This window comes from Platichthys flesus, chromosome 2 (assembly GCF_949316205.1).
Source record: "Platichthys flesus chromosome 2, fPlaFle2.1, whole genome shotgun sequence".
Lineage (NCBI taxonomy): Eukaryota > Metazoa > Chordata > Actinopteri > Pleuronectiformes > Pleuronectidae > Platichthys > Platichthys flesus.
Genome location: NC_084946.1, coordinates 20,495,769 through 20,522,277, shown reverse-complemented (window position 1 = coordinate 20,522,277; position 26,509 = coordinate 20,495,769). Strand labels below are relative to the sequence as shown.

Genomic DNA, 26,509 nt, shown 5'->3' with positions numbered 1-26,509 from the left:
CATCACATCAGTTTATCCCGAGCAGCTCGGCGGCCTCACAAAGCTCTGACTCATCGTCCAAATTTGATCACATGTCTTGAACCAGCCCGTCTCAGGTGCCTGCCGGAGGAACTGGAGTCCTCTGAACATGTGACGAGACATATCAGTGAGTGTAGGAGACGCTTTTTCAAATGAAATTCAAGAAATGAAAAACGGTAATCCTCTCAAATCCTCTCCGTCACGTGTTTGGTCCCGCATGTGAACTGCCGTGTGTATCTGGCAGTAACATTCCCTCTACTTGACATCTGATAGCTGGGCCCTGCATTGCACTGTGTGTGTCTGGGGGGGGGGGAGCAGTCATCCGCCTCATGTCTCTGTTGTGACTGCTCACAGGCAGCATCCATTGTTGGATTTTCCTCCCTCCACTCGGTGCTCGGAAATTTAATTCCTTCCCCTCGGCAGATCGCCATCATTTCAGCCACTGCATGAGTGAGCTGCTGCCTGATGGAGCTCTACGCACCAATCGTGTTTCATATTCAGGACCGGAAACTAAACGAATTCACCAGGGCGCCCAAGATTCTGAGAATTAAACATTTATGACAGTTGGTTGGAATATTTCGCACGTGAGGATTAACACAATATGCACGTTTCTTTTGAGGGATAAGCAGTTGATTAGAGAAGCAGTGTAATCAATTTTTTCACTGGTTCAGCCGAAGATAATTACTCTCACACGAATATATGAATTCTGTGAAATAAATGAGACACGCCGGTTGTTCAGAGAAAATGGGCTATTGATCTAGAGAGTATTTATAGACTCATTTGTTTCAGGATCAAAGCTCCTGTGACGTTCTGCTGTTTGTTAACATGTTCTCAGTACATCAGAAACGTGTTGTGTTGTTTAATGCCCCCAGTGGACAAGCATTAGACAAACAAACATGATGTATTTGTCTTCTCTGGATCAATGGATCGATCAATCCTCTGTTGATGTTCACAGCCAAGCCGGTGCGTCCGGGCCACTACCCACTCTGCTCCCCCAGCAACCCCTTCTTCATCCGGGGCTACAGCGAACATCCCGCCGCCTTCTGCAACGCCGTGTTCCACAACAGCAACAACCACCAGGCAGCGGCGTCTGCGGCTCCTGCAACGCCAAAGAGCGAGGCCCGGCTACCCGAGGCCGAGCCCAACAGGAACAGCCCCGGCAAGCAGCCCGAGCCCCGGAAGCAGGACACACAGGACAGTGACGCTCAGAACAACGCGTGAGTCAACACGGCTTCACGTGGCAGAGTTCTGGGGCACAGCTGGATTTAAGGTTCACTTACTGGCTGGTCTTCTTGCTTTCAGTCACACCCCCACTTTCTTGACTGGAAAAAATATTAACTAATTGAAATTTGGGCATAACATTTTTGCTCAAGCTTTTTAAAAGGTCTACTGGCAAAAAAAATGTTGAGCTCGAGGATACTGGTTTGTCAAAATAATCACAAGATTTAAGTTAATTACTTTTTTCCAAGGCTTTCAACCGCTGTCGACGAGACAAATATCATCTCCAAGCCACAACATTATGCAAAGCTTTGAATGGTAATTGATTTATTGGATGTTGAGGAGGATTAATGGACATAGAGGGGAAGGATTGAGATGAGGTTGTGTGTGTCAGATTGGTCTGGGAGGATGCACCGGCGATCGGGCGGAGGGAGTGTCAGTGTGTGTGTGGGGGGGGGGGGGCGCTTCAGGCATCAGTCCAACTGTGCTGATTAGGAGCCCTACGTCCAGGACTTAGAATGGGACGTGCAGGAAATTATAATGCAGGAGACTGTATTGACAGGAGATCAGAGGAGAGGCTGAGGCGTGACCCTGCTCCTGAACTTAAGTGAAATTCATCTAATGAAACAGTGCAGGGGAAAGCTAAAGCTACAGGCGCTAAAAAGTAGAGACTCATTTGTCAAACTATTCTTTCTAGGATCAAGAAAGAACTTAAGTTTATTCCATCAACGTCTACATGCCTACAAATAAACTGTGTCCTGCAATATAATGTCCTTCCTTCGAAGACCTTAATCATTCAACTTGTTCTATAATCTATTCTGACTTTACCCCCTATTTTGTTTTCACTTTTTTAAATCACAAACTTATTTAGTTTAATATAAAACCATTGAGGTTTTGAACCAGAGCTCTTGCAGCGACACTGACATGAGCACTGGTTTGTGCTGTTTGCAGACTTCCAGCTGAAGCCACGAGCCAAGCTGCCAACAACACCGCAGAGATGCTCGACTCAGAAAACGGTGAGTGTCTGTTGGAACAGTGAGAGATGTTGTGATTACAATCAGCGGGTGAATCCACTCGTTTCTCTGTGATTTCCATTATTCCATCAAACCAGCCGTTCTGTGTGAATGTTGTTTAAAGGTAACTGGTTGTTAAACTGGTTTCCCCGTGATTATCCTGCCGCCATCACAACAGTTCTCTCTGCTGTTGTTTTTCTTCTCTTAACACCTCCACTCATCTCTGTGCAAAAGACTTTTAAGTGTTTTTCTGAGCCACCGGTGAATTGGATAAAGTGTCCATAGATTAGAGATGGCCATGCATTCAAATTCTACAAACGCTCAGATCTCTATGGATTACAGCTGCTGTTCAAGGCTTCTCTGTGTGTGTGTGTGTGTGTGTGTGTGTGTGTGTGTGTGTATGTGTATGTGTGTGTGTGTGTGTGTGTGTGTGTGTGTGTGTGTGTCTCATCAGCTCCAGACTCTGGAGATAGATTAGGCCTGCAGTGTCATTACTCAGCCAGACAGACAAGTAGCCAGGCAGACAGGCTGAGTGCCCGCCTCTGCCTCTGCCTCTGCCCAAACTATGACAGTTGTAGAGTTGTGTAACAACACCGCACCTCTTTGATTCTCCGGGAATATCAGTAAAAGTCCAACGCAGGGTCCGAGCCAATATTTCAATCGGCAGCAACATCACCAGCCTGGTATTAAATATGATTCAGGGCGGCAGGTTTGTTTCCCACGATGCTCATCAAGCCGACAGGGGAGAGACGACACGCCCGTTTGTCATTTTCCTAAAACAAACTCTACACCGGCAGTTATCTGAAGAGATGTTACCACTAAGGCTAGAACTAGAACTCTGCAACAGAAATATTCCTCCAGTGTTGCATACTGTGATATGTATATTTTCAAATGCATAATGTTTAAGCTAAGATCTGAAGTAAATACAAACATTTTGTTTTAAATCAAATTTCTTCGATTAAACTCGCAACACACCGGTCCAAAAGATTTTTAAATATATAAAACAAGAACTAAATATTTTCTAAACACTTCAGAAGTTATTTGAATTAGGTGTTATATTTAGTTTTCTTTAGGCATGCCCATTATCTTTGCTCCTGTCACACAACTCTCTGGTGAAACCACACGATGTCAGCACGTTTCCATGTAACAAAAAGTAACAGTTTCATCACAAGCAGACAACGTGATGAGGCGGCGGCTTTGGCTCGCTGCTGCAAATAGAAAAGGAATGTGGATACAACAATTCCCTGCAGCCAATCAGGGGGCTGCCTGCAGAAAGTTGAGTTTTTAGAGCGTTAAATCCACTATTTTTTGGTGGTGCTTTTTCCCAAATTAGACACGTTACCTTTGTTGACTGCTTATACAGTTTTCTTTAATGTCCAATGGAGTCAAACTACTTAGTTGCATGAATTTCAATAGGAGCTTAAGGGAAAGTGAAAAAATCAAAGGCAGTTACCTCTGTATCCATATTCCTTCCTCTTCGGTCATTTCTCTACCGGCGAGATTAAACTCTGAAGCCTTAAAGCAGGAGGTCAAGCATGAGCTCCCTTGATAGCGGCAAACTCATGAAACCCAACCTGAATTAAGTGGAGTTCCCTCCATGAATAATAATGAATAAATCCATGCAGAGTTGGCTTTTCATTTGCTGGCGATTGAGTCATAATCAAACTCCACTGATGTGTCTGGGTGTCACATAAAAGGCTGAGTGAATATTTTGCAGCATGAATCCCTGTCAGATGGAAAGTCTTTGAGGATTCGGGGAAGTTCAGAAGTAGGAAGGATGTTGATTCAGCACATGACACAAAATAATTCAGTTTATTAGGTTTTTACAGAATGTGCCACAGCGATGTCTCCACAAATAGAGACGTCCCAGGGACCCAACTTTCCATTTAAGTGCTGTTCTGCTGTAATTGTGAAGAGTTCCGTGCTTTGCAAAGGAAGCTTCCCTTCTGTTTGTTACCACTTGCGGTTCTTTGCTTTTTATGTGGTAAGGTGCAGTCGTGGTAGAGGTGAGACTAGGATCATCTGAGATCTTACAGCGTGTGTCACTTCAGTGTAAAATGACCCGTGTTTACATTCTCCCTGCAAGTCGCACACAGATTATGACCTCACAGCAGAGATCAGAAGTTCACCGAGCGTGAAATGAGCTGTATTTATCTCCTCTTGTAAATTTTCCCATGTCACTCTTCAATTTATACCACCCACGACATAGACAAATCCATGACATCTCACTGACCTCATCCATGTGGGAGAAGTGAAGAAACACATTTCCCTCATGTCCTTGCTCTCACTAATGAGGGCGGATCAATAAAATGCTGACATGCTCTGTGGTTGAAAGCGGTGACAAACACCACATCCAGTCATTTACGTCCGAGGACACACTGAGCAGCTGCTTGTTCCAAAGTCGTTTGACTTAATTGTCTTTGGCTGATTTTTAATGAACCCCACAGGTATGAGTCTGTGATAAACCCACTCCCCAACCCCCCCTCATTTACACCCCCCCCCCACCCCCCACACACACTGTGCACCTGCCTGCCTCCTCACGCACCTCTCTCTCTCCACAGGAAACACCACCGATATCAATGACAACAGGTAAGACTGCACTGCATCGACACCCGCTGCTATTTCACGTTGTCATATCGGTGTCAGGCCGACACCTCCAGAGAGTAGGATTCTTTACAGCTGTTTGTTTCCAAACCTTCTGTAATGGACCCGATTGTTTGGCTCCAACTGAAGGTCCTGAATTGTTTTCCTTAGGTTCTATACGAAATCTTTTACATTTATATAAGAAGCCAACACTTGTTTTCCATGTTAAGATGTGTTGGAGATAGGAAATCACAGTCTCTGTTGGTAGATGCTGCCTGCATGTCAACATATGAGACTCTTGAAGCATTAGTTTTGGTTCAAGATGCTAATGTTAGCACAACATACAGTGGTTATATCTATATAACCTTTAATTCATAGTTGATCAGCAGTAGATTATTGCCAATGCCAGAGGTGCTTAACTCAATACCTCTGGAAGTGTACCTGTGATGATTGTCAGTTACGGGGAAAGAACAGGTCACTGCCACATGCGCCCCACGTGCACTGATCCCTCTTGAGTTTGACGACCAGCTGCTGTAACATCACTGACTCGCCTCCCTCACTGCTCTGTCTCTCTGCTCCATCACTGCCCCCTTGTTGCTGTCACTGCCACTGCTGCTGTTCCCGCTGCTGCTGCTGCTGCTGTTCCTGCTGCTGCTGTTCCTGCTGCTGCTGCTGCTGTTCCTGATCCTGCTGCTGATGATGACGCTGCGGCCCCCTGTGACTCTGGCGTGTAGGGGTAGCTTGAGTCTGAATGTGAATTCTGTGTCCAGAACTGACGTCTGCGACAATCAGGACCCAGCCAAACTCTACAGCCTGCAACAGGAGGCCTCTGCCAGCTAATAGTCCTGAGCAGGTAAGAAGGCAGAACATCACAGGAACACCCAGATCAGACTGTGATTTATCTGCTTCATAACTCAGTTGCATGAATCACTGGTTCGGGAATGAGACGATTAAGCAACATCACAGTCAACAAATTATCAAACAGCGCCTCACTCCACTGAAGCCACACACGACAGTTTAGTTACACCACCGGAAAAATCTGCTTTTTATAAATATATCTAAACAGATAAATTCATGGAAAACCTGAAGTAGAAACAGCTATTACATCTTCTGCTTGTTAAGGTGCTTGTCACACACACAAATGGGTTTAAAGCAGCTTGCATGATAACATCAACCCTCACACGATTGAGGACTGAAAACTGCAGATATATTTGTGAGACCCTGTGGATACTAGTGTCAAGTTAGCAGGAGATCAGATTGATGTTGCAAAATGAAGCTTGAAATTTGAAACAGGTATTAAATAAAACACTTAAACCCTCTTAGCGTTTCTTCAGTCTGTCCTGGACCTGTTATTCACTCAACCTTGACAAATTATACATTCCTTGAAAAGCTCCAAGTCTCATGATTATGTCTGTGCATTTTAAGATCTACACATCACATGACGGTTGTTCAGACATGTGGCTACGGCTCCACATATTTTCCACAGACCTACTTTGTCCTTCCATGTATCTTAAAGCTGTTTTCAGACATGAACTCTGGACACTGTCTGTACAATGTGGTGTTTCATGGAGTTTGCCTTTCACATATGAAGAACACAGCAGGAGATTCTCTGCTCAGACACGTTCACAACAACAGCGCGTTCAGGCGGGGGGGTTGGCGCAGCATGAAGGAGGCTGGGTGCTACGCATTAATCCTGCTGCAGAGATCATGTGTTTTTGTCAACAACAGAACACAAACTGGCGTCTGCCCATATTACTAACATCTATGGTATCTTGTTGTCTTTCCAAGTTGACGTCTCGGTCGAGGGTCTTCTACATGTATGGCTGTGGAGATTGTCCTGAGCCTCCGTCTCAGACTTTTGTGCTCTGACATGCAGCCCCTCTGGATGATGTCCGTGTTCTTTATTCTTCATATTCTGACTCCTTGGCTGTAAGGAGTTATCTTTTAAATGCTACCAAGGTTTCGGCGGTAGCCAGAAGAATTGAAGAGCAGTGACCTTATTATTTTGATTATTGGATTATTTTCAGGCCTGTACAACCGATCAGGGGAGCGCGGCCCCAGGTTAAAGCCAGGAGCTGACCCTGTCTCGAGAAACATTATTATGACTCTATCTGGGCTCGGCTCGCTGGGGCTCGGGGAGTTTCTGCCAGCAGCCGGGGTGAAAGAACATTTTTACATTTAATTTTCTGCTGGGGCCTCCGACACAAAAAATACACTTTTCATAGAAATACTTTCAAAACACAGCGTCCGTGTCACATCAGGTCAGTGGGGGCAGGGGCAAGGGGATTAGTGTGTAAATCCTATCCAGGAGTTAAACATTATATAATATTGAATATTGCTTCTGAAAAGCTCTGTAAGAAACGGGAGGGATTGTTTTGGATTTCACTCTCGCCCGCTACTCTCATGGGGTTATTTTTTTGGATTGTCTGTTTTCGTGCATTAATGTTCTACTCAAGTTATTTGCAGTATGCTGATAATAAAACCCTGAACCTGGTCTGCAGGCTGAAAACCACATTATACGTTTTTTTACGATGAAACGTAAAAGTTTAATCTAACTTATTTCCGGGTCTTTAAGACGTTGTATAGTTTTTCTGTGGAGCAAATGTAAGTTTTGCAAAGTGCTGCCGGGTTTTCCATCCTGTCAAGTGTAAATTTGTCCCCCGAGTGCTCCATGCAGCTCCCGAACATGACTGCCTCTCAGCGTAGACACCAGGAATCCAACAACCTGAGACGCGTTCCTTCTGGCGATGTTAGCATGACTCACCGGCTGCTGCCTCCTCTTTACTCTCTCTCCTCCTGTTTCCCTCAAAAGTATCTGACTGTGCTTCTTACTCTGTTTCTCTCTCTCTCTCTCTCTCTCTCTCTCTCTCTCTCTCTCTCTCTCTCTCTCTCTCTCCAGGTGGATGTGTTTTCCGGGGCACCCTCTTTAAATCTGCATGCAGCCAATCCCAGTCCTCCCAGACTCCCTTTCCTCTCCCATCCTCACCCACTTTGAACAGCCCTCTATCTCCTGTGCCCCCCCCCCCTCCCTTTTCCTCCCTCTTGCTTGTTCCTCTGCCACCCGTCCTCCTTTCTGTGCTATGATGCGGGGGGTGTATGTGAGTATCAGTCTGGCAAACACTGCATCTAAAAATCCCGACCTGGCAGCTTACACCCATACAACGGCTGCAGCCATTCCCCCTCGACTCGGAAAACCAGAGGGACTATGAATGGAAAGGTGGGGGAAGACAAGGTGCAGCGCTGAGGGTGACCACTAGGCAGTGCCGTTTGTCTCAACGATGCAGTCTCAGTGGACGTCAACCAGTAAATGATACATGAAACTGAAATGAAGTCTGGATGGATCAGAAGAGTGAACCACTTGTAATGATACTTTTAACTGTGCATGTCGATGTTGGTCTTCAGCTTTTCTGGGAAAATACACAAAAGAAGAAGAAAGCTCGTGAAGCAACATGATTGTGAAATGTTTTCGATGAGGTATACACCCTTTAACGTTGGTGTGTTTAAAAAAAATTATTGGAGCCTCACATACCTTCGCCACGGCCAAACAATCGTTATCATTGAGAAGACATAAGAAAAGAGCGGTTAAAGAAAAGAAAAGAAAAAATCCTGGCTCCACAACTTAATCCGCAACCACATCAAAAGTTGTGTGTTTTTTCCAGAACCAAGTTTGGTGGAAATTGGTTCAGTGGTATTTATGTCACATGTTGGCCGCTGTTGCCAACTAAACTACAATACAAACAGACTATCAGCAGAAAATTCAACCTGGAGATTAAAGAGAACAATTTATTTTATTTTATAACCCTTAAGATGTCAATATTCTATATTGTCATGTTTTCACCAATTAAAATAACAGGAGTATTTATCCAAATAACACCCAGAAGCCCTTTTTGAATCTTGATGCTTGAGCTTGTGACACTGGCACCTTGCACGGGAGGAACCACCGCACTATTAAAGAATTAGATTTGAGGGTCGCAAAAAATAAACATCTATTGCACTTCTGTCCGTCCCGCGAGAGGGAACCCTCACACGTGGCTCTCTCTGAGGCTTCTACGTTCTTTTTACCCTGTAGTTTTTCCTTTCTCTTGTTGAGGGTTAAGGGCAGAGGATGTGACACCCAGTTAAAGCCCAATGAGACAAATTGTGATGTGAAATAGGCTATACAAATCAAATTTAATTGAAATAGTGAGTGGCGAAGATCTGTCACCACGGCACGTCTGGTACCCGTCACTTGCTTTCACTAGAATGACACGAAACTTGATCTGAATCACGGGTAAAAACACACTCATCTTTTCCGGAGGCCGAACGTGTTCAATGCACAGTGAAAAAAAGAAAGAAGCCTGCTTGGGATCATTTGTGAGATATTCAGCCATTCAGCAAAGAAAAAGTGTGTAGCAACTATTTTTATACCGCTAGTTCTAGTTTCAAAGACAATATAATATATTATTTATCGTCTGCTCTATTTTAAGTGTTATTTATTTATTTGCTCCTCGCTATTTATTTATGGCAGTTAAAGTGAAGCGTATGTATTTGTTTTGACGTGTTGATGTGTTTCCTGTGCTGCAGATTGATAAAATGGGTTCACGTGTGCAGCTGCTGTTCCTGATTGAATTAATGACGATTCTTTAAGATGCAAGTCAGACTGAAACCAAAGCCCTGATTGTATAGTGAGTCATTTAGAGTGGAACTTGTTCTGTAACATTAACATAGTGCATATGAGCTCAGCAGGAGACGTGAACCGAGGGTAACTGTAGGTTATCAAGAAGCGGTTCAGCTTATCCCACTCCCACACACACACACACAAACACACACACGCAAAGCCTCAACGAGGTGTCTGACCTTTGACCCCAACAATACAGTTTTATTACATACTTTTATTACATAGTCTATTACTTGGTTGATTCCAGGTTATTTGAGCAGATAAGTTAAAATGACTCACACAGTGACACTCTGTTGCTCTCGGTCGACCTCCTGATAAACAAGTCATGAGGTGGACCGAGAGCAACAGAGTGGACGAGGGTGTGTGTGTGTGTGTGGGTGTGTGTGTGTGTGACAGAGCAATAGAGAGACTTATCAATACGGACGAGTGTTGCTCACAATTGAATACAGGGACAAAGTACATTGGGGAGATACAAATTTGCCTTGAGGGACCTTGACATAAATTACACTGTAATAAGTACTTGTTTAAGTTACTTGGTATTTTAGTAGTATGTGTCCTTTTACAAAAGGTGTATCGTGAAAACTTAAGTGTAATTTGTGTTGATAAGCACTCTACACGGCACTTTATTCCAAATGTTATGGTTCTTGTTAGATTCATTTCATTGCCCAAACTATATTTTAATAGTTTATATATTATTTTTTTATAAATTATAGTAGTTATATTAATCAAAGAGTCAATCAGTCTATTAATAGTGTGAATTTCTACTACATTGAAACACATTGTTTCATACACAATTATGCATATTTTTTCAATGTAAGTTTCTATAAAAAAGAAATATAGTAAATACTTATGAAGTCATTTATTCAAGCTCCCTCTGAAATGCAAAATTGTGATCCCTTCATACTGTTACATTGATGCCCTGTATGTGCAATATTAAGTGTGGGCTGACATTTAAAGCGGAACTAACAGGCCCTCTGCTCTGATGAGACTGAGGCTCATTATAAATGCATGAAGCACTTTATCATATTTTTTTCCTAATTCTCTCTTTTTGTTCGTCTTCTTCCCTCTTTACTCTGAGTATCTCCTCCTGCAGCTGTCAGACTTTCTAAAGGATAAAAAAAAAAGGTCACCTAACTTTATCAGTGAAGTTGAGCTTAAATGACAAAGGAACCACCATTTGAACCTGAATGGACTTTTTGTGTCGGTCCAGTGAAGATACAAGTCAAGTCTCATGGTTGTATTCTGAGCTGTTAATGTTTGAATGATTGTCCTGTTTACTTTCAGTCCGATTGTTATGTTTGTCTGACAGTAATTGTAACCAGTCTAAAAAATCAATACTCTGGCGAGGTCAGTAATTGTGATACTGTAGCCGAACATATGCAGTAATAGAAATATGATGAGAATGTCCGAGCGTTTAAAAAAGACAGACGCAAAGTGTTTGTGTTTGTATGTGCGTTGGTTGGTTTCCAGTGTGTGATCTAGTGCATGCAGTACTCTCCTGTAGCTGCTGAGAAACAGAAGTGTTATCTCGTACAAACTTTCAATAAAGATGAAACTGTATACATATCATTATGACATTGTGTTTTTACTTTCACATTTTAACAGGCTCATGAAACTTGATTGTTCTTCTTCTCTGTGAATATGCACCCTTACGTTGTCAGTAAATCCAGATCATAGACTTTATAGAAAAGATGGACGACATGACAGCTCCAGAAAAGTGAAGCCAAAGCGTTTCAATCGCCCCCCAGTGGCTGGTTGGAGTATTGGTCATTAACCCTGCCTCCTTTATGTTGGTGGATGGGACATGGAACAAAGTAAAACATCAAATCACACAATGATTTGATTGAATATATTTAATGTATACATTTATGTATAAGTTTATTTAGTAAAGTTCACTCTCAAGTAATTTGATGTATTCACTAACTCAACATGATAGAAAACACTTTACATTGAACTTACGCAATCAAATTAAATGGAGTATTTAATTTGTTATTGAAATACAGAAAGTAAATGGGGTGAAACGTTATGATTGACAGTTGAGACTGACAAAGCAACGGAACAAGAAACTGGGACCTGGATTCAAAGCCATATGATCTCTATATGATCTCTATGTGATCTCTATATGATCTATATATGCTCTCTATGTGATCTCTATGTGATCTCTATGTGATCTCTATATGATCTCTATGACCCTGACAAGCATCATCCCCCATATCCACGATATTCTGGCTTCATTTCTGGATAATAGAGTAAAAACAGCTATAACAGTGTGATCGACCTCAGGGTTATCTACACACCAGCACCAACACACTTCTCATGAACTCATTAGAACTAGTGCACAGTTTATAAAAAGCCAGAGTAAGGTCAATCAGTGAAGGTGAACCCTCTTGGATCACTTCTGTCAGAGGAAAATAACTCTGCTCTACTTATTGATTTGTTTTGTCTGAACGTCACTGTCCCACTGTGGACTTATTTACCAAGAAGAATAGTGTCAGCACAAATTTGCCTGTATTATAAACTATAAAAATAAACTCCAAAATATATCAGGTATGTTTCTGTAACTATCCTCTGTGGACATTTAAGACACAGAGCGCACGATGAATAACCATTTGTGAGTGATGTGGTTATTAAAAAAAAGAATCAAATTCTATATAACGACTATCAGAATCTTGAAATCTATTAACTTCTGGACACAAGATGTCTCCTGCAGAACTTCATCTGGAGTTCAACATGAGGCTTTTCTAATCTACTTGAGAGGCCGTAAAATATTTTTGGTGCGTCACAAATGAACATGTCCACAGAGACACTTTCCCTCCTCTGAAGATGAATGTGGAAACGGTCTAATATCATCAAATTGTGCACGTAAGTTTTGCTCAAGTGAAGCAAAAATTTGAATGTGAAATACGTAAATAAGAGCGGGTAAGTGAGGTTAGAGAGCTGAGGACCCGTCCTGTCTGGGGCCAGGAGCCGGGGGGACAAAGTTCAGTGTAGTAGCTGAGGAGGGACGAGGACACTAATCAGAGGAGTTGTGACACAGACTCACTGAAACACACTCCAGCAGATCTCTCAGCGTGAATCACTGACTGAAGCAGAGCCTCTCACCCTGTGGACCACTGACTGAGCCCGAGGTGACAATATAGAGTGAGTACAATACAGACGATGTTTATCATGAACGTCACGTCTGCCCCACTCTGCCTGTGTCTGACGTCTGTCGCTTTCAGGATTTAAAAGTCCACACTTCCTGGTATTGCACAAATTTGTGCAGTTTTGTAGTTTTAAACAAAAACACAGTATCGAGTGAATCAGATGTGACTGAAATCCTCAGTCTCAGTTTGTTCTGTAAGTTTAAGCAGCTACAAACGGAAAGACAACAAATTAAAAATTATTAAAGTGCGCAACAGTTACGATGAAACAAAGATGGTCCCCAGGTTTTTTGATTCGATGCCTTTAAAACTGTGTGTTCAGAGGGAAGTGTGTGATTGAATCAGTCGATGTTCAGTATGTTAATATAATATTGACTCTGTTCCTCTGATGAGATTATAAAGCACTCAGCTGAAAACAGCAGGGGGTCATTTCGAAAGGCTCCTTTAAAACTTGACCTCAAAAGTTTACTGTGTTCTCCCTTTCAACAAATATGATGCTTTTATGAGTCAAACATTTGATTCCAGTCGACAGTTAAACGTGATCGATTTAGTTGATTTGAGTTTTTATTATTATTACTTTTGTCACCTCGGTCGACCTGTGATAGGATCAACATTTAACATCGTCCTTCACATTGATCTCCTTCCGTACAGAAGTGAGTTGGAGCTGATATGACAGCTAGATATTGACCATCTGAAATATTAATGCTGCTCGTCTTCAAAGTAATACGAGTTTAGCAAGCTCTGACTTAGGAGAAACTTCTTAAGAAAATGAAACTGTCAAATTAGCAGTGATCCAGGCCTTATACAAAATATTACATTTCATACCTGAAGAGTATCTAAGATGTTGGTGCTGTGCAGTTTGACACATTTTCTTAATAACCACAATTCTAACTGTATTTTATCATAAAGTGGTTTGTATCGTATCGTTTAAAATCTGAATGGTATCTTCTCATATTGTATCATATCATTTAAAATTGTATTGTATCTTTTCATATCGAATGATATTGTCTTGATATGCATCATGTTATTGTATCATTTCATACTTATTACGATTTGTTCTTAAAATCAGTTCAGTCCTTCTGACTTACATTATACTATTATGAGGTTAAGCAAATTAAAGGACATTTGTGATGTAAAACCAAAAGTGTGTTTCCTTAGACATGACCATGCACGATACTCCTCACCCTCATCTTCCTCTACAAAGATTCGTTGCATAACTCCTCAGGAACATGTTTTCCTTCATCTCCTTCTCTCAGCCTGAGCCACACAATGTATTATCTGCATATCTGTGCCGAGCTTATCTGTTATATTGAGATTGGTCCTGAGGAGCGATCAAACCGCATGGATTAGAAAATGAGGTCACTCCCGTGTCTCCTCTCTGGAAGTGTGTGTAACACAATCCCTCTGTCTGTGTATCTTATCTACAGTGTGTGAACTCCCACTGGAGACAGGTATAGACGCTTTATAATTTGTTTACATTGTTCAGCTTGACCTACAGTGACTGGTGATAACGCCGCTTTGGTGGAAAACCACTGGAGGTTACCACAGTTCAAAGCCCCCGACATACACATAATGTTCAGAACCTGGAGTTTCAGCGTGTTTTGGGATTCACACGAGTAAAAGCTCAGCTCCTGGGCACCGATGCTCGTCAGGAATATTAATTCTTCAGCATGAGGCAAGCTGCCAGCAACACAAGCCTGGGACCTGATTTGATCTCTCGATTTATCTTTAGAAATCCTCGCTCGGAATCGGCAAACATCAACAAAGAGTAAATATCGGTGAATCACATTCATGCCTTAAAGCTTTTTAATGTCAAAAACATTTGATTTTAATTCAATCGTTGAAGGTTTTGGGTCAAAGTGATTCATATTACCTCAGATTATAAGCAGGACTTTTAACCCAGAGCTTCGTATGGAACAAACTTTTCATGATTTGGGTCAAAGGGGAGGTTTTCACATCTGGATTGGACCAATCGAGAACAGGAAAATACATATCGGTCTTGAGCTCGCATCAAATGTGAACCTCATCAAACCTTTATTGCATGTGACACTAACCTGCAGCTTCTGTATGCACAGGCTCGTCCACATCTCTGTGTGGTGTGGCCCGCTCCGGTGGTAACCATGACGACTGCAGAGCCACCAAAGGAACTGCGGCACAGAAGCAACAACAAGGCTCTTCCATCAGATGAGCTCTCCGACCAGGGTATGAGCAGTGGTGTCATTAGAATCACAATTACGTTTTGTTGTGCGTTTGCCAAATGTGTGAATATGTGTTTTGAAACTGAAAAACAAAAAGCATTTAACAAAATCCACCGATACTGATCATTACACACATTTGAAACAGTCCAGTTGTAGGATTATTGTTGAAATGTGAGCAGAGGGGGGGGAGACGGTGTAACTTGTGTTCTCTATGCAGTTGTGCGGCCCGGTAACGTGCAGGAGGACGAGCTGAGACAGTGGAAAGAACATGCACAGGTTTACTGCATTTCTCAAATATACAAACTCAAGTGTTCAGGCTGTGCAGAGCAATCTGAACACAGCATTGTGTGCCATGTGTGGGATGCTACGTTATGAAGTTCCTTGTGCGTTGGTTAAATGAAAGTTTCCTGTTCTTCGTCCTGCAGAGGGTGAAGGTGAAAGTGCTGGAGCAGGTCCAGGATCAGCTCAGTAACATTCTAGACGAAGCTCTGAGTGAGTCCGTTCAGCCTTTCACCCACAGCCAGCCGACCATTAACGGCAAGATGACCACAAAGACCTCAACGAGGTGAGAAGGAGCAACACACACACGGGTCCGGTAGATGTACTCGATCATTGCTATGAACCGGTTTCCTCTTGGTTCTGTTTCAGGTCTCAGAAAATGGATGACGGCAAAGTGTTTATAGAGAGGCCGTCACTGCTGGAGTGAGTATAAAAGGCTGAGGGTTGATTTCCTATTCGGTATGCAAACACAGGGAGGTCCAGATCAATGTGAACTAACATTATATCAGTTGAGTCATCATTTGGTCATAGAATGTGAGGAAACAGTGAACAATCTCCATTTTGATTTCTTAAAGACCAAGGTGACGTCTTCCTCGTCTGGTCTGACCAACAAAAACACAATTTACAGTCAAATAAGACAAAAAGATATTCCATTTAACATTTTCTATTGATTAACTTATTGATCTAAAGATAAATTGTAACTCTACACTTTACGTCCCATGCTTGAGTATATTTTTTATTGATCTTGCTTTCATCACAGTTGCAGCTATACAAAGTACATTTTACCATTAACAACATTTCAGGGTTATGTTATTTATTGTAACTCAGTCACATGAACAAACTAGAACAGCACCTAGTAGAGTCCAATCCTCTGCCTAGGGCCCAGCAGTCCTCTAATGAAACCACATTCAAATAGACTAGATCCAGGTTCTTGGATCTGCATCGAATTACAGACACTCGTAAGTATCAGTCCTCTAAACATGTCAGATTTGTACATCGAGATCCATGAATTATTCTCTGAGAAAACAATGAAAACTTTGGATTTAATTTGCTCTTTCTTTACCGATACCACATCCTTCCTCCAAGTTTCATGGAAACCGGGTTAGTTTAGATTGTACATGAAGAAACTGTGAACAACCATCATAACGAGGGAAATATATGATGCATACACTGTATATAAATATTCACAAAAATGTGTGTTTTTTTATGAAATGTTGCTGTCTGTGTTATCCTCCTCTCCATCAGTGAGCTGTTTGAGATCAGTCACATCAGGACCATCTACCACATGTTCATCGCCGTGCTCCTCATCTTCTGTCTGAGCACGCTGGCCGTGGACTTCATCGACCAGGGCAGGTGTGTCACATCCTCCTTTAACTCCACGACCCTGACTCAAATCTAATGCAGACTCGATCGCTCTGAAGCTTTTAAAAAAAAATTATTCTTATCTTCTTCCCCTCCCTCCCTCCCTCCGTCCCCTCTCCCGGCCCCTCTGCTCATCATGGCCGCTGACAGATTGGGAAATCAATCCCTCTGAGTATTTCTGCCGCTGCAGCTTTGGGCGGCGCTGTAACGAATTTGCTTTGACGCTCACAGACGCAGGATTGTGAGATTAATTCTCGTGTTTCTCACTGGAACAATAAGCTCCGCCGGGCGATTCAGTTCGATACATTCACCCTTCAGATAACTTAGATTTTTCAATGGTGAGAAACTGATGGAGTAAGAAATAATATTGCACTTGCAACAAGCGCATGCTGCTGTGGGCGGGCATTTTGAATCTATTATTATCAATGCCGGAGGGGTCTTTTAATATGGGAGACAGTAATAGGGAAATAATAGAGCATTTAATTGTGTCTTTGCATTTATTAAACATATTCAGATCATTTAATTGGTCTTTCAAAGCCCAGTTTAAAGCTAGAACACTGTTACTGGACACTCAATCCCCTCAGGAACCATGATCAGTATGAGTATTTAAACATCTCACACTGTAAAAACTATTTGCTTATTTTTTTTTCGCGCTTGTTTCCATGTCTTTCTCCCAAACCCCAGGTTGGTCCTGGAGTTTGACATGCTCTTCTTCGCCTTCGGGAAGCTGGGTACCGTGATCCACGCCTGGCTGGTGATGTTCCTCTACACCCTGCTCGTGCCCTACTACACGCTGGTGCTCTGGGCGTCCCTGTACCACATGGTGCCCTCCAAGTTGGGTCTTTCTCTGGGGACGGGCTTCATCCTGTCTGCCGCACAGACCTGTGTCCTGGGACTGTTCCCGATCTACGTAGTGGTAGAGAACCAGCTGCCGCCGGCCTCGCGGTTCATCGTGATACTGGAGCAGGTCAGTGTTGTGCGTGTGTGTGTGTGTGTGACAGAGAGTTTGTGTGTGTTTGTTTTGGGGGAACATTATTTTCAGGAGCACAGGTGCAAAAATACGGTGAATACCAAGTAGCATGTGAGTGATGAGTTCCTCAGTTGGATTGTTCTGCCGTCACATTTGTAAAGAACGAGGTAATGCACTGCTTCAGGACGTCATTTCCACAAATGTCATCAACATTCATCAGAATTGCCGTTGGTACTGGAACATTTCTGCTTATCACACACACTGTAGAGAAGTGTAGAAGGTCTGAGAACACGGCTGAAAATATCCATGAGGGCACAATTCTTCAATTTTCAGTATGAGACCTGACCTTAAAAATGTGATATCCACACCCACGGGAACATTGGAATAAATAGCTGGTGGCTACTAATCTGTGTGTGTGTGTTTGTGTGTGTGTGTGTGTGTGTGGTTGTGTGCGTGTGTGTGTGTGTGTGTGTGTGTGTGTGTGTGTTTGTGTGTCAGAGAACAGAGCAGAAGACTTGAACACAAGGTATAAATAGAATAAACGGGGCAACAAGAGCAGAAAACCCCAAATAAGAGGCTAAATCAATAGCACAGTAAACATCTCGACAAACAAAACCTGTTCACACCCGCCCTTCATGAGACTCCTGGCTGACAGTGTGGGTGTAAATGTAATTTTCCGTGACTCACGGACACACACAGAGGAGACAGACATTTCAGAGTTTAGGCACACAGCAGGCGACACAACAGTGATGAATCCGACTACAGAGAAACAAGGTTTCATTTCTCCCGAGTCTCAAAATATGAAAAATGTGATTTGTTATATAGACCAGTGGTAGGATTGGACACTTTCTTGTATTGATTATACTTGATGTAGCAATGCCCATAAACAAGTTCAGGGCAAATTAAGTGTTCAGTTACATTTATATGGTGCACTTCCTCCCCCTGCCACATAATGTTTATCCATCCATCCATCCATTGATCCATTATTATCCTTGCACAGTTCAGGTGGAACTGGAGCCAATCCCAGCAGGTCCCCAGTGTATCGCCGTGCCAACATACAATATCGAGTCTCCCATCCACCTACTATGCAATTTCCCCCATTAACTCCATTCTGCATGCTTTGGGATTGTGGGAGAGAGTTGCGGCACCAGGAGAAAACTCCTGCAGACACAAGAAGAACTTGCTATATCCGCACAGCAGGGCCAGGATTTGAATCAAGACCCTTGTTGTTGTGATGGGACACTGATAACCACTGTACCACCGTGCCGCTCAATGCCAACTCCAGGCCAGCACCAGACTCTTCACCAGGCCACCTTCACCCATGGTGGGGAACCGAGCTGAGCCTGGTGCGAATTCCTCCAGGAAAACTAAGGTTGTCAGGTGGAGTAGCATCACAATCGTCCGTGATACATACCACCTCCTTTCTCTAAGTTTCGGGGGAAATGCGTCCAGTAGTTTTTGCGGGATCAAACAGCAAACCATCCACGAACAAAAAACATAATATTCTGTACATTAGATCATTGGAATCTGATGATCCACGTTATAAACACAGCCCTGTCGACAGCAGGAACATTGTGAGAAGAAAGCCGTGCTGGACAGAGATGGCGTCCGTCCAGCTGGGACAGAGAGAGACAGCATGCAGATCTCAGTGTTCTCAACGTTTGAACATCACACAGCCGCGCTGTAATACCTCCTCATCCTCTTTATTACACCGGGCCCGGCTTCCCAAACCCGCCTTAGTGCTAAGATCATTTTATCTCCATTCGATGGAGTGAGATAATCCCTGTGTGCTCTGATGCTTTTGGGAAACCAAGACCTGATCCTCATCTGACCCAGGTCCATGCAGGCAGTGTGGTTGCTGTTCCGAAGCTGTCCATTGATTTGATGCATAAATGTAGGATTTTTAATTCATTAAATTACACAAAAAGGAGTGACCCGGTTCCTGCTCCGTGTGGACGGATGACGTGTGCGGCATAAACTGCAGGTTGCATGAGGTGAAAATGATAAATGAGTTCTCCAGCCGCAGAAGAGGAGAACTCTCCGATACATCATGTGTTTGAAATCCAAAAGAAGAAATTGAGGCCATAAAGATGTGGCTTGACACTTTGTCCATTCATGAAGTCAGAAACTATTACTACTGATGCCTGTCTCACTTCACATAATACCTCTATCCGTTTCCCTCAGATTCGATTCGTGATGAAGAGCTACTCCTTCATAAGAGAAACTGCTCCGGTTCTAATGAAGAATACACCAAAGGAAGGTACTGTATTATACTGATGTCAGGTGTATTTACTCCTCAGGCTGCACCATTACTCACAGTGACTCGAGCGGGCACCTGAGAAAAATGACTAAAGCAGAGCTCAGTAGGTTACCGCCTAATGATTCATGCTGAAGTCAGAACTAACCATGAAAACAGCCACATACGTTAACCCACTTGGAGAGTGTGCGGCCCAATGAGGCTCTGTTGTAAAAGTCTGCGGATGAAAGACTAAGAAACCAGGAGGTGAGGAGAGTCCCTCACTGCGGTAACATACCTCCAATAGAAAACAAGATATTCCTTAAAAATGTTAAAAGCGTTAAAACTGTGTCTGCAGTCTACCAGGGTTTGAATGTCGTTATATGGAATCAAACAAGATCTTGATAAAGATGGACGACGCATCTCCAATTCTTGCATCGTAAAAACGAAGAAGAGAACATCCAAAATAAGTCAGAATAAAATACCGGTGCCATCGTCGCATAATTTTGACCTCACCTGGAGCCAGAGTCGACCAATCACAAGTCAGTATCAGCTGTCAGTCATGAAGCTTCCCATTTTTAGAGCACCTGAAAAACAAAAAGCAAACATGCATCAGCGTGATAAAAATACAGAAAACAACACAAACAATGTTTGAGAAAAGTGTATTTATCGTGTACTTCGATTTCCCATTCACTAACAAGGTTGGATTTATTTTTTTACGATCTCATCTGTGTTTAACAAGTTTTAAATGTCCTTGTTATTGGCAAGAGGTTCAAGCAACAGACCGAATTCCTGAAAGCAAACAATCAGGAGAATAATTGACGGTCTTTAAGGCAGATCATGTGGTTTAATGGTTTAAAGATTTTTGCATCTCATTTAATTTTAAAGACAGTCATTTGTTCCCAGGTTCCTACAGTAAGGCACCGAAAAGCTTCAGAACTCAAAGACTGGACACGATAATATCAGGCCAGACAATGAAAGAAGAACAATGACATGAGGAGCTTAACGTCTTATCCCTCAGACTTTGAATCAGCTATTTTTAGAACCTCTTTTTAATAATTCAAGGCCCTTGGAGCCTCAGAACTGAATCACTTCTTGTTTGATTCTCTCATTGACTGAACTCTCTCTATCTTTCAGGGGAAGGTCCGATAATCCCGCCATTTTCCAGCTATCTGTACTTCCTCTTCTGTCCCACTCTCATCTACAGGGAATCATACCCCCGGTGAGACGCATTACATTGTCCCCCTACATTGATAACTTAATATTTCATGAACACACGTAAACACAAATGACAAATGACAATATAGCAGCAACACAAACTCACTACTCTACACTGAACTCACATAAACCCTGAAATATTGTTTCTTCCTCGTGCAATAAGTGCTCATCATCATTTATAAAGAATCTCATATCGATAAATTTAGGTTTATACTTGAGAGTCATACCTCCTGTATTTCTATATTATAGTGTTTCTTTTATTATTTGTTCTGTTTAATGTATTCATGTGTTTGTTTTTTAAAAGCTTCATCAGAACTGATCTGAAGAGAATTAAGAAATCATAGAATTGAGGCATCTTTAAAATATGTCTGTGCTTCTTATTCCTGATTTGGGCTGAAATGTCTGTGCAGATAAAACCATCAAGCAATGACATGATTCATTAGATGTGAATGTCCAGCATCAAACTGTTTCTGAAGAAGCAACATCCTGTCTTTCTTCCACAGGAACAAACACATCAGATGGAACTATGTGGGCAGCACTCTTGCCATGGTAAGACTCTGCGACTGTTCATCCCACTGAGACACTTTCGTATTCATATTTAAAAGAAAGGTATTAAAACCTACTGAGAAGCCGTTTGTGGGGTTGACGACCAACAAAAGTTTAAGTTGCTCATATAAATTAAGTGATCGTTAACTACAGATGGTTCACTGCTCTAATATTTGATGTGATAACATAGATCTCCGGTCTTGTAATTGTGATCATGCTCTTTTATGTATTTCATCTGCCTGAACCGTTTACAACATTAATTATTATGTCTATCTCCGTAGATCTTGGGCTGCCTGTTTTACGGCTACTTCATCCTGGTCCGCCTCTGCATTCCCGTCTTCAGACCCCAGACCAACCAGCCGTTTAGTATTCGGACCATGGTTCTGGCTGTTTTCCACTCAATCTTACCAGGTACCAAAAATGTAAAAGGAGCTGCACACATCACACCCACTACATGGAGCTCCGATCACGTTCTTTCCATGGAAACTCTAAATGAGTGTGATACGATTAAAGATGCAATTGTGCAATCCAATACAGTTTAACTTAAAGACTGGCATGTTTACTGCCCTCTTTACGTGAACAGCTTTCAGAGGAAGTGCTGATATAAAAGCGTCAGAGTTAAGTTATGGTTCTTATCGGACAGCTGGGAGCACTGCACCAAATAAAAGTGTGTCCCCCCCCCCCCCTGTGTTTGTGTGTCTCAGGTATTATGCTGCTTCTCCTGTGTTTCTTCGCCTTCCTGCACTGCTGGCTCAACCTCTTTGGGGAGCTGCTGCGTTTCGCTGACAGGATGTTCTACAAGGTGTGTGTGTGTGTGTGTGTGTGTGTGTGTGTGTAAGTGTGTGATTTATCATCTGTGGCTCCACCTGTGAGGATCTATATTAATCAAGAGAAATTGCACATTTCACAGAAATATGAAAACTCCCTCATTATCTACTCACCACTATGCCGAGGGAGGGGGGTGGGGGGGAAGTGTTTGAGTCCGCAAAGCACTTCTGGAGTTTCAGGGGTAAACAGTGTTGCAGCCAGAATCCGATACAATTGAAATAAATGGTGACCACTTCTTCAAACGTGAAAATACTAATCATAACATGCCTCCATGCTGCTCCTGTGGTGTCAGCCCAGTGAACGAATGACACAGCCTCGAGTGGAACTTCAGGTTTACAGACACTTGGCTGACACCGCTGGAGCCGTGTGGAGACATTTTATGATTTTACGTCTCTCATTTGCTGTGATTTAACTTTTTTTTCATGATAATCTGACCACATATTTGTCTGTAAGACAGTGGAGCAATATTCCCTTTAATGTTTAAGGGGTTAAATCACACAGATTTGGCTCTGACCAGTGTAACGTAAACGTGAAGTAGGAATTACATCATTTCAGCCTGTCTGGTGTTTTCTCAGGTTTAAAATGGTCGTACTCTGCTGCAGTTTTCATGTTGATCCACTGATTTAACTCTGCTATCCTGTCTCTTCTTCAGGACTGGTGGAACTCCACGTCCTTTGCCAACTATTACCGCACCTGGAATGTGGTGGTTCACGACTGGCTGTATTACTACGGCTACAGAGACTTCCTCTGGGTGAGCAAACTAGACAATTCTCACTTGATAAACAAATAATAAACAAATCACATGGGCTGTCTTTGCGTTTTTCCAAACTGACATAGCACACGATGAAGTCGGCAGTCGTCCTGTAAATCAAGTGACACAAAATCCACACACTGAGCCAGCCTGACCTCTGAACTCTGTGCCCCCCCCCCCCCCCCGGTCTCTCTCTGATCCCTGCAGCTGTCCAAGAGGAGATTCCGAGCAGCTGCCATGCTCTCCGTGTTCATCGTCTCCGCCGTCGTCCACGAGTACGCCCTCACCATGGGCTTGGGATTCTTCTACCCCGTCATGTTCTGCTTGTTTGCCGTACTCGGAGGTGACGGAGGGAACGCAGAACAAATATTTATCAACTTGAAATACTCCGACTGTTTGTCCCAGATCTCACAGCCTGAACACAAACACAGAGTTGATGTTTAACCGCACAAAGACCTTCATTCGCCTCATGTTTGTTTTCTTTTTTTTGTGTGTGTGTGTGCAGTGGTGTTCAACTTCACCATGAACGACAAGCGCCAGAGCCCCGTGTTCAACGTCATCATGTGGGCGTGTCTCTTCCTGGGCCAGGGCGTCCAGGTGTGCCTGTACTCTCAGGAGTGGTACGCTCAGATACACTGCCCACGCAAAGAGGTACGCACTGCACAGGTTACCAGAAGGAGCAATATGGCTCGATCTACACTCTACTCTTTCTTTTTAATAGATCAGTTATAAGGCTTCTCTGTAGATTTGCACATAATCAGTGGTGCAGACACTCAAAAACCTTTCTAAAGCTGGACTAGATAGGAATCACTACATTTTATGGCAAGAAATACCAAGCATTGTGTTGGGTGTTATTAAACTTCAACAGAACAGGAACATGTCTGAATAGAAGCTCATAGAAAGTGAGATTTGTGAGCCTCTTTCAGCAGAAATATGATGATTAGTGAATCTATATCGTTATATAGGTTGCTGTTATATTACTTGCAGTTAGCCTTTATTAAAAAACTTCACCGCAGTCATAGACAAAGTAAATATGAGCAATTGCCACTTAATGAAAAGACAATGTAAAGTGTAATGTTCTTATTGCAACCGCTGCTTTCTACTGGGGGGGATGAGCATAGTGTCTTCAGGATATTAAAACTAGAACAATGTTAGGCACTCAGTCAAGCTCATACCTCCACCAAGGTCCATTTAAAATCAATCAAGCTGCACCAGATTTCACACACTCATAGATATCAGCTCCATAAATGTGCCTGATTTTTTTCATCTAGATCCATGAAATATTCTTTGGGAAATTAAATAAATGACAAAACGTTAAAAGAAATCCATGATCCGCCCCCTGACAGACATTTGATAGGTTCCCCCCTGACCTCCTTCCAATGCCTCCACCGGGTTTTCTGATAATATGTCCATGAAGAAAAAAAACAACAGATGAACACACAGAGGTTAAAACATAACCTTCATGGCGGAGGTAATAAAGCCTGACTGACAGTGTGATATAAATATCTCTACTGTTACATTCTTTATGGAGAGTTTCGGGGCATAAACAACTGGACTGAATTGTGCAGAAGCTCAGTGAGAAGCTGCGGTGAGGTTCTCATGTGGGAGTCTGCACTGCAGTGATGTCATTAGACTGTACTTTGACCCCAGTTCCTGAGGTACTGGGATTGTAAATAGACCAGTCGGTGAAAGTGCATCCAGTCACCCCGCGTAAACCAGTGACGCTGCGCCTCGTGTTGAGCAGCTGAGGTTTTTAAAACTCTGACATGTATTTAACCCTTAATCAGCCCCCCCCCCCACGTCCGGGCGTTTTTAATGAAGACCCAGATGAGAAGGATCTTCATGACAGATGGACACAGATGTACTTAACATACTTACTCCTCTGTGAACTACTACTGCATCTCTTTGGATCACTGCTGGCTGAAGCCTCCTTGTACAGACACTCAAACACACACACACACACACACACAAACAGTGGCTTAACATAGATAAAAACTGTCTAAAAATAGAAGTGGTGTCTGTAATATGAGATTATCATGTGATAATAAAAGGATGTTAATAACACTACTCTGTTCTTTGTGTGTTTTCATCAGGTTAGTTTCTGGGAGCTGGTGACGCCTCGGTCCTGGTCCTGCAGCTACCACGGGTGACGCTGCCTGTCTCCTGCTCTGGACGGATGAAGGATAGAGAAATGAAAAGATGAAAATCAAGACGGAGTAAACGTAGATGAAAGTGTGGAGGGAAAACTTGAAAGACGTGTATTTTTCTTTTTTTCTCTTTTATTCCATCAAGATTTCTTTGGGTCAACATATGACTATAGCTGTTTTGGTCATAATGTTATCCAAGAGTGATGTTTTCCATGTGTCACATCTGGATTATTACCTCCACCTATAGGAGGCTATGTTTTCAAACCCGTGCATTTCTCTTTTATTTTTTAACAGTAAACTACTGAACAGATTCCCATGAAACTTGGCGGAAGGATGGGAAATGTGAGACATTCATAGAATTTCAGATCAAGTCTAATGTAGATTTTGATGAAAGAATCCGACATATGTAGGAGATGTTTTCTATGAATCTGTGCAGTGTGGTTTGATGAAGGGGACGGTTGTCTTTGTCTGATTGTATTAAATAGTGTTTTTATGATTCAAGCTGTTTAAGAAAAGCGTTTACTGTTTAAGTTCAAATATTTTAGTGCTTAATTAAATTATTTCTGCAGTATTTGTGCTAAAGCTGTGCTGACGGAACCTGGGAAAGTTTTTTTTGTTCTCATCTTGTAGCTGTTTGAATACACTTGAGAAAGTTTCTGCTTCTTCTTCTCTGAATTAACGAGACAGCCGGAGCCACAGAGAAGCTTTCACTTCACCGCTGTCCCGTCCGTGTAGATTGATCGGAAACTGAAAGCAAAACACTTCCATGCAGCAGCCTTGTGTCAATGGTTTTATACTTTCAATCAAAACTAGTGACAACAGGCTTCACCGCAGTGTGTGTGTGTGTGTGTGTTGCCTGTGTAATCCTGCCCTGGTTGCGGTTCAGAGCGCAGGGATTGGTTGGAAGAGCAGGTATGTGAACCGACCAACCACAGGAGGCACGGCGTCTTATCAGTAGGCCACAAAGCCTCTGTTTGTGTGGCTGCCACGTCCCTGTGAAGTCACACAGGACCAGCAGGATTAACATTGGTACAGTGTTTGCATAAGTGATGTAATGCTCTGGAAACTGATACCAACCAAAACAGTGGGGGAGCAGGACGTGCACTGCTGGATCCACTGGCAGTAGCAGAATTGTGTATTTGTGTATTTGACATTGTTCATAAATTGTATTTATTGTATTTTCTTTTTCCTTAAATTTAGTTTGACATCTTTCACCTCCATCATTCTAGAAATTGACATTTATTAAAGTGGCTGTACATATTTCTGAACTCAAATGTCGTTAATGAGCCAGAGGAGGCTCTTCTGTATATCAAATATTTAAAAAATCATCTTTGCTGGATGA

The 26,509-nt window shown here is 42.6% G+C and overlaps 2 protein-coding genes across 2 annotated transcripts in view; both read left to right on the top strand.

Moving 5' to 3' along the window:
- The window catches only part of kif5ab (kinesin family member 5A, b), a 37,258-nt gene extending 28,061 nt beyond the window's left edge, over positions 1-9,197 (top strand). The window contains exons 20-24 of the mRNA XM_062397476.1: positions 974-1,235; positions 2,188-2,252; positions 4,811-4,838; positions 5,603-5,685; positions 7,732-9,197. Coding sequence (XP_062253460.1) covers positions 974-1,235; positions 2,188-2,252; positions 4,811-4,838; positions 5,603-5,672 — 425 coding nt within the window. The 3' untranslated portion in view covers positions 5,673-5,685; positions 7,732-9,197. The remainder of the gene's footprint in view (positions 1-973; positions 1,236-2,187; positions 2,253-4,810; positions 4,839-5,602; positions 5,686-7,731) is intronic.
- A 3,286-nt stretch (positions 9,198-12,483) lies between these two features.
- Positions 12,484-26,427, top strand: soat2 (sterol O-acyltransferase 2). Its single transcript, XM_062405386.1, has 16 exons — positions 12,484-12,630; positions 14,708-14,834; positions 15,048-15,106; positions 15,256-15,395; positions 15,479-15,532; positions 16,355-16,462; positions 17,156-17,438; positions 19,626-19,701; positions 20,815-20,899; positions 21,399-21,444; positions 21,723-21,852; positions 22,146-22,243; positions 22,922-23,020; positions 23,228-23,363; positions 23,526-23,671; positions 25,114-26,427. Exons 2-16 carry the CDS (start codon positions 14,753-14,755, stop codon positions 25,168-25,170), a joined length of 1,599 nt encoding a protein of 532 aa, XP_062261370.1. The 5' UTR covers positions 12,484-12,630; positions 14,708-14,752; the 3' UTR covers positions 25,171-26,427.
- Positions 26,428-26,509: the final 82 nt, after the last annotated feature.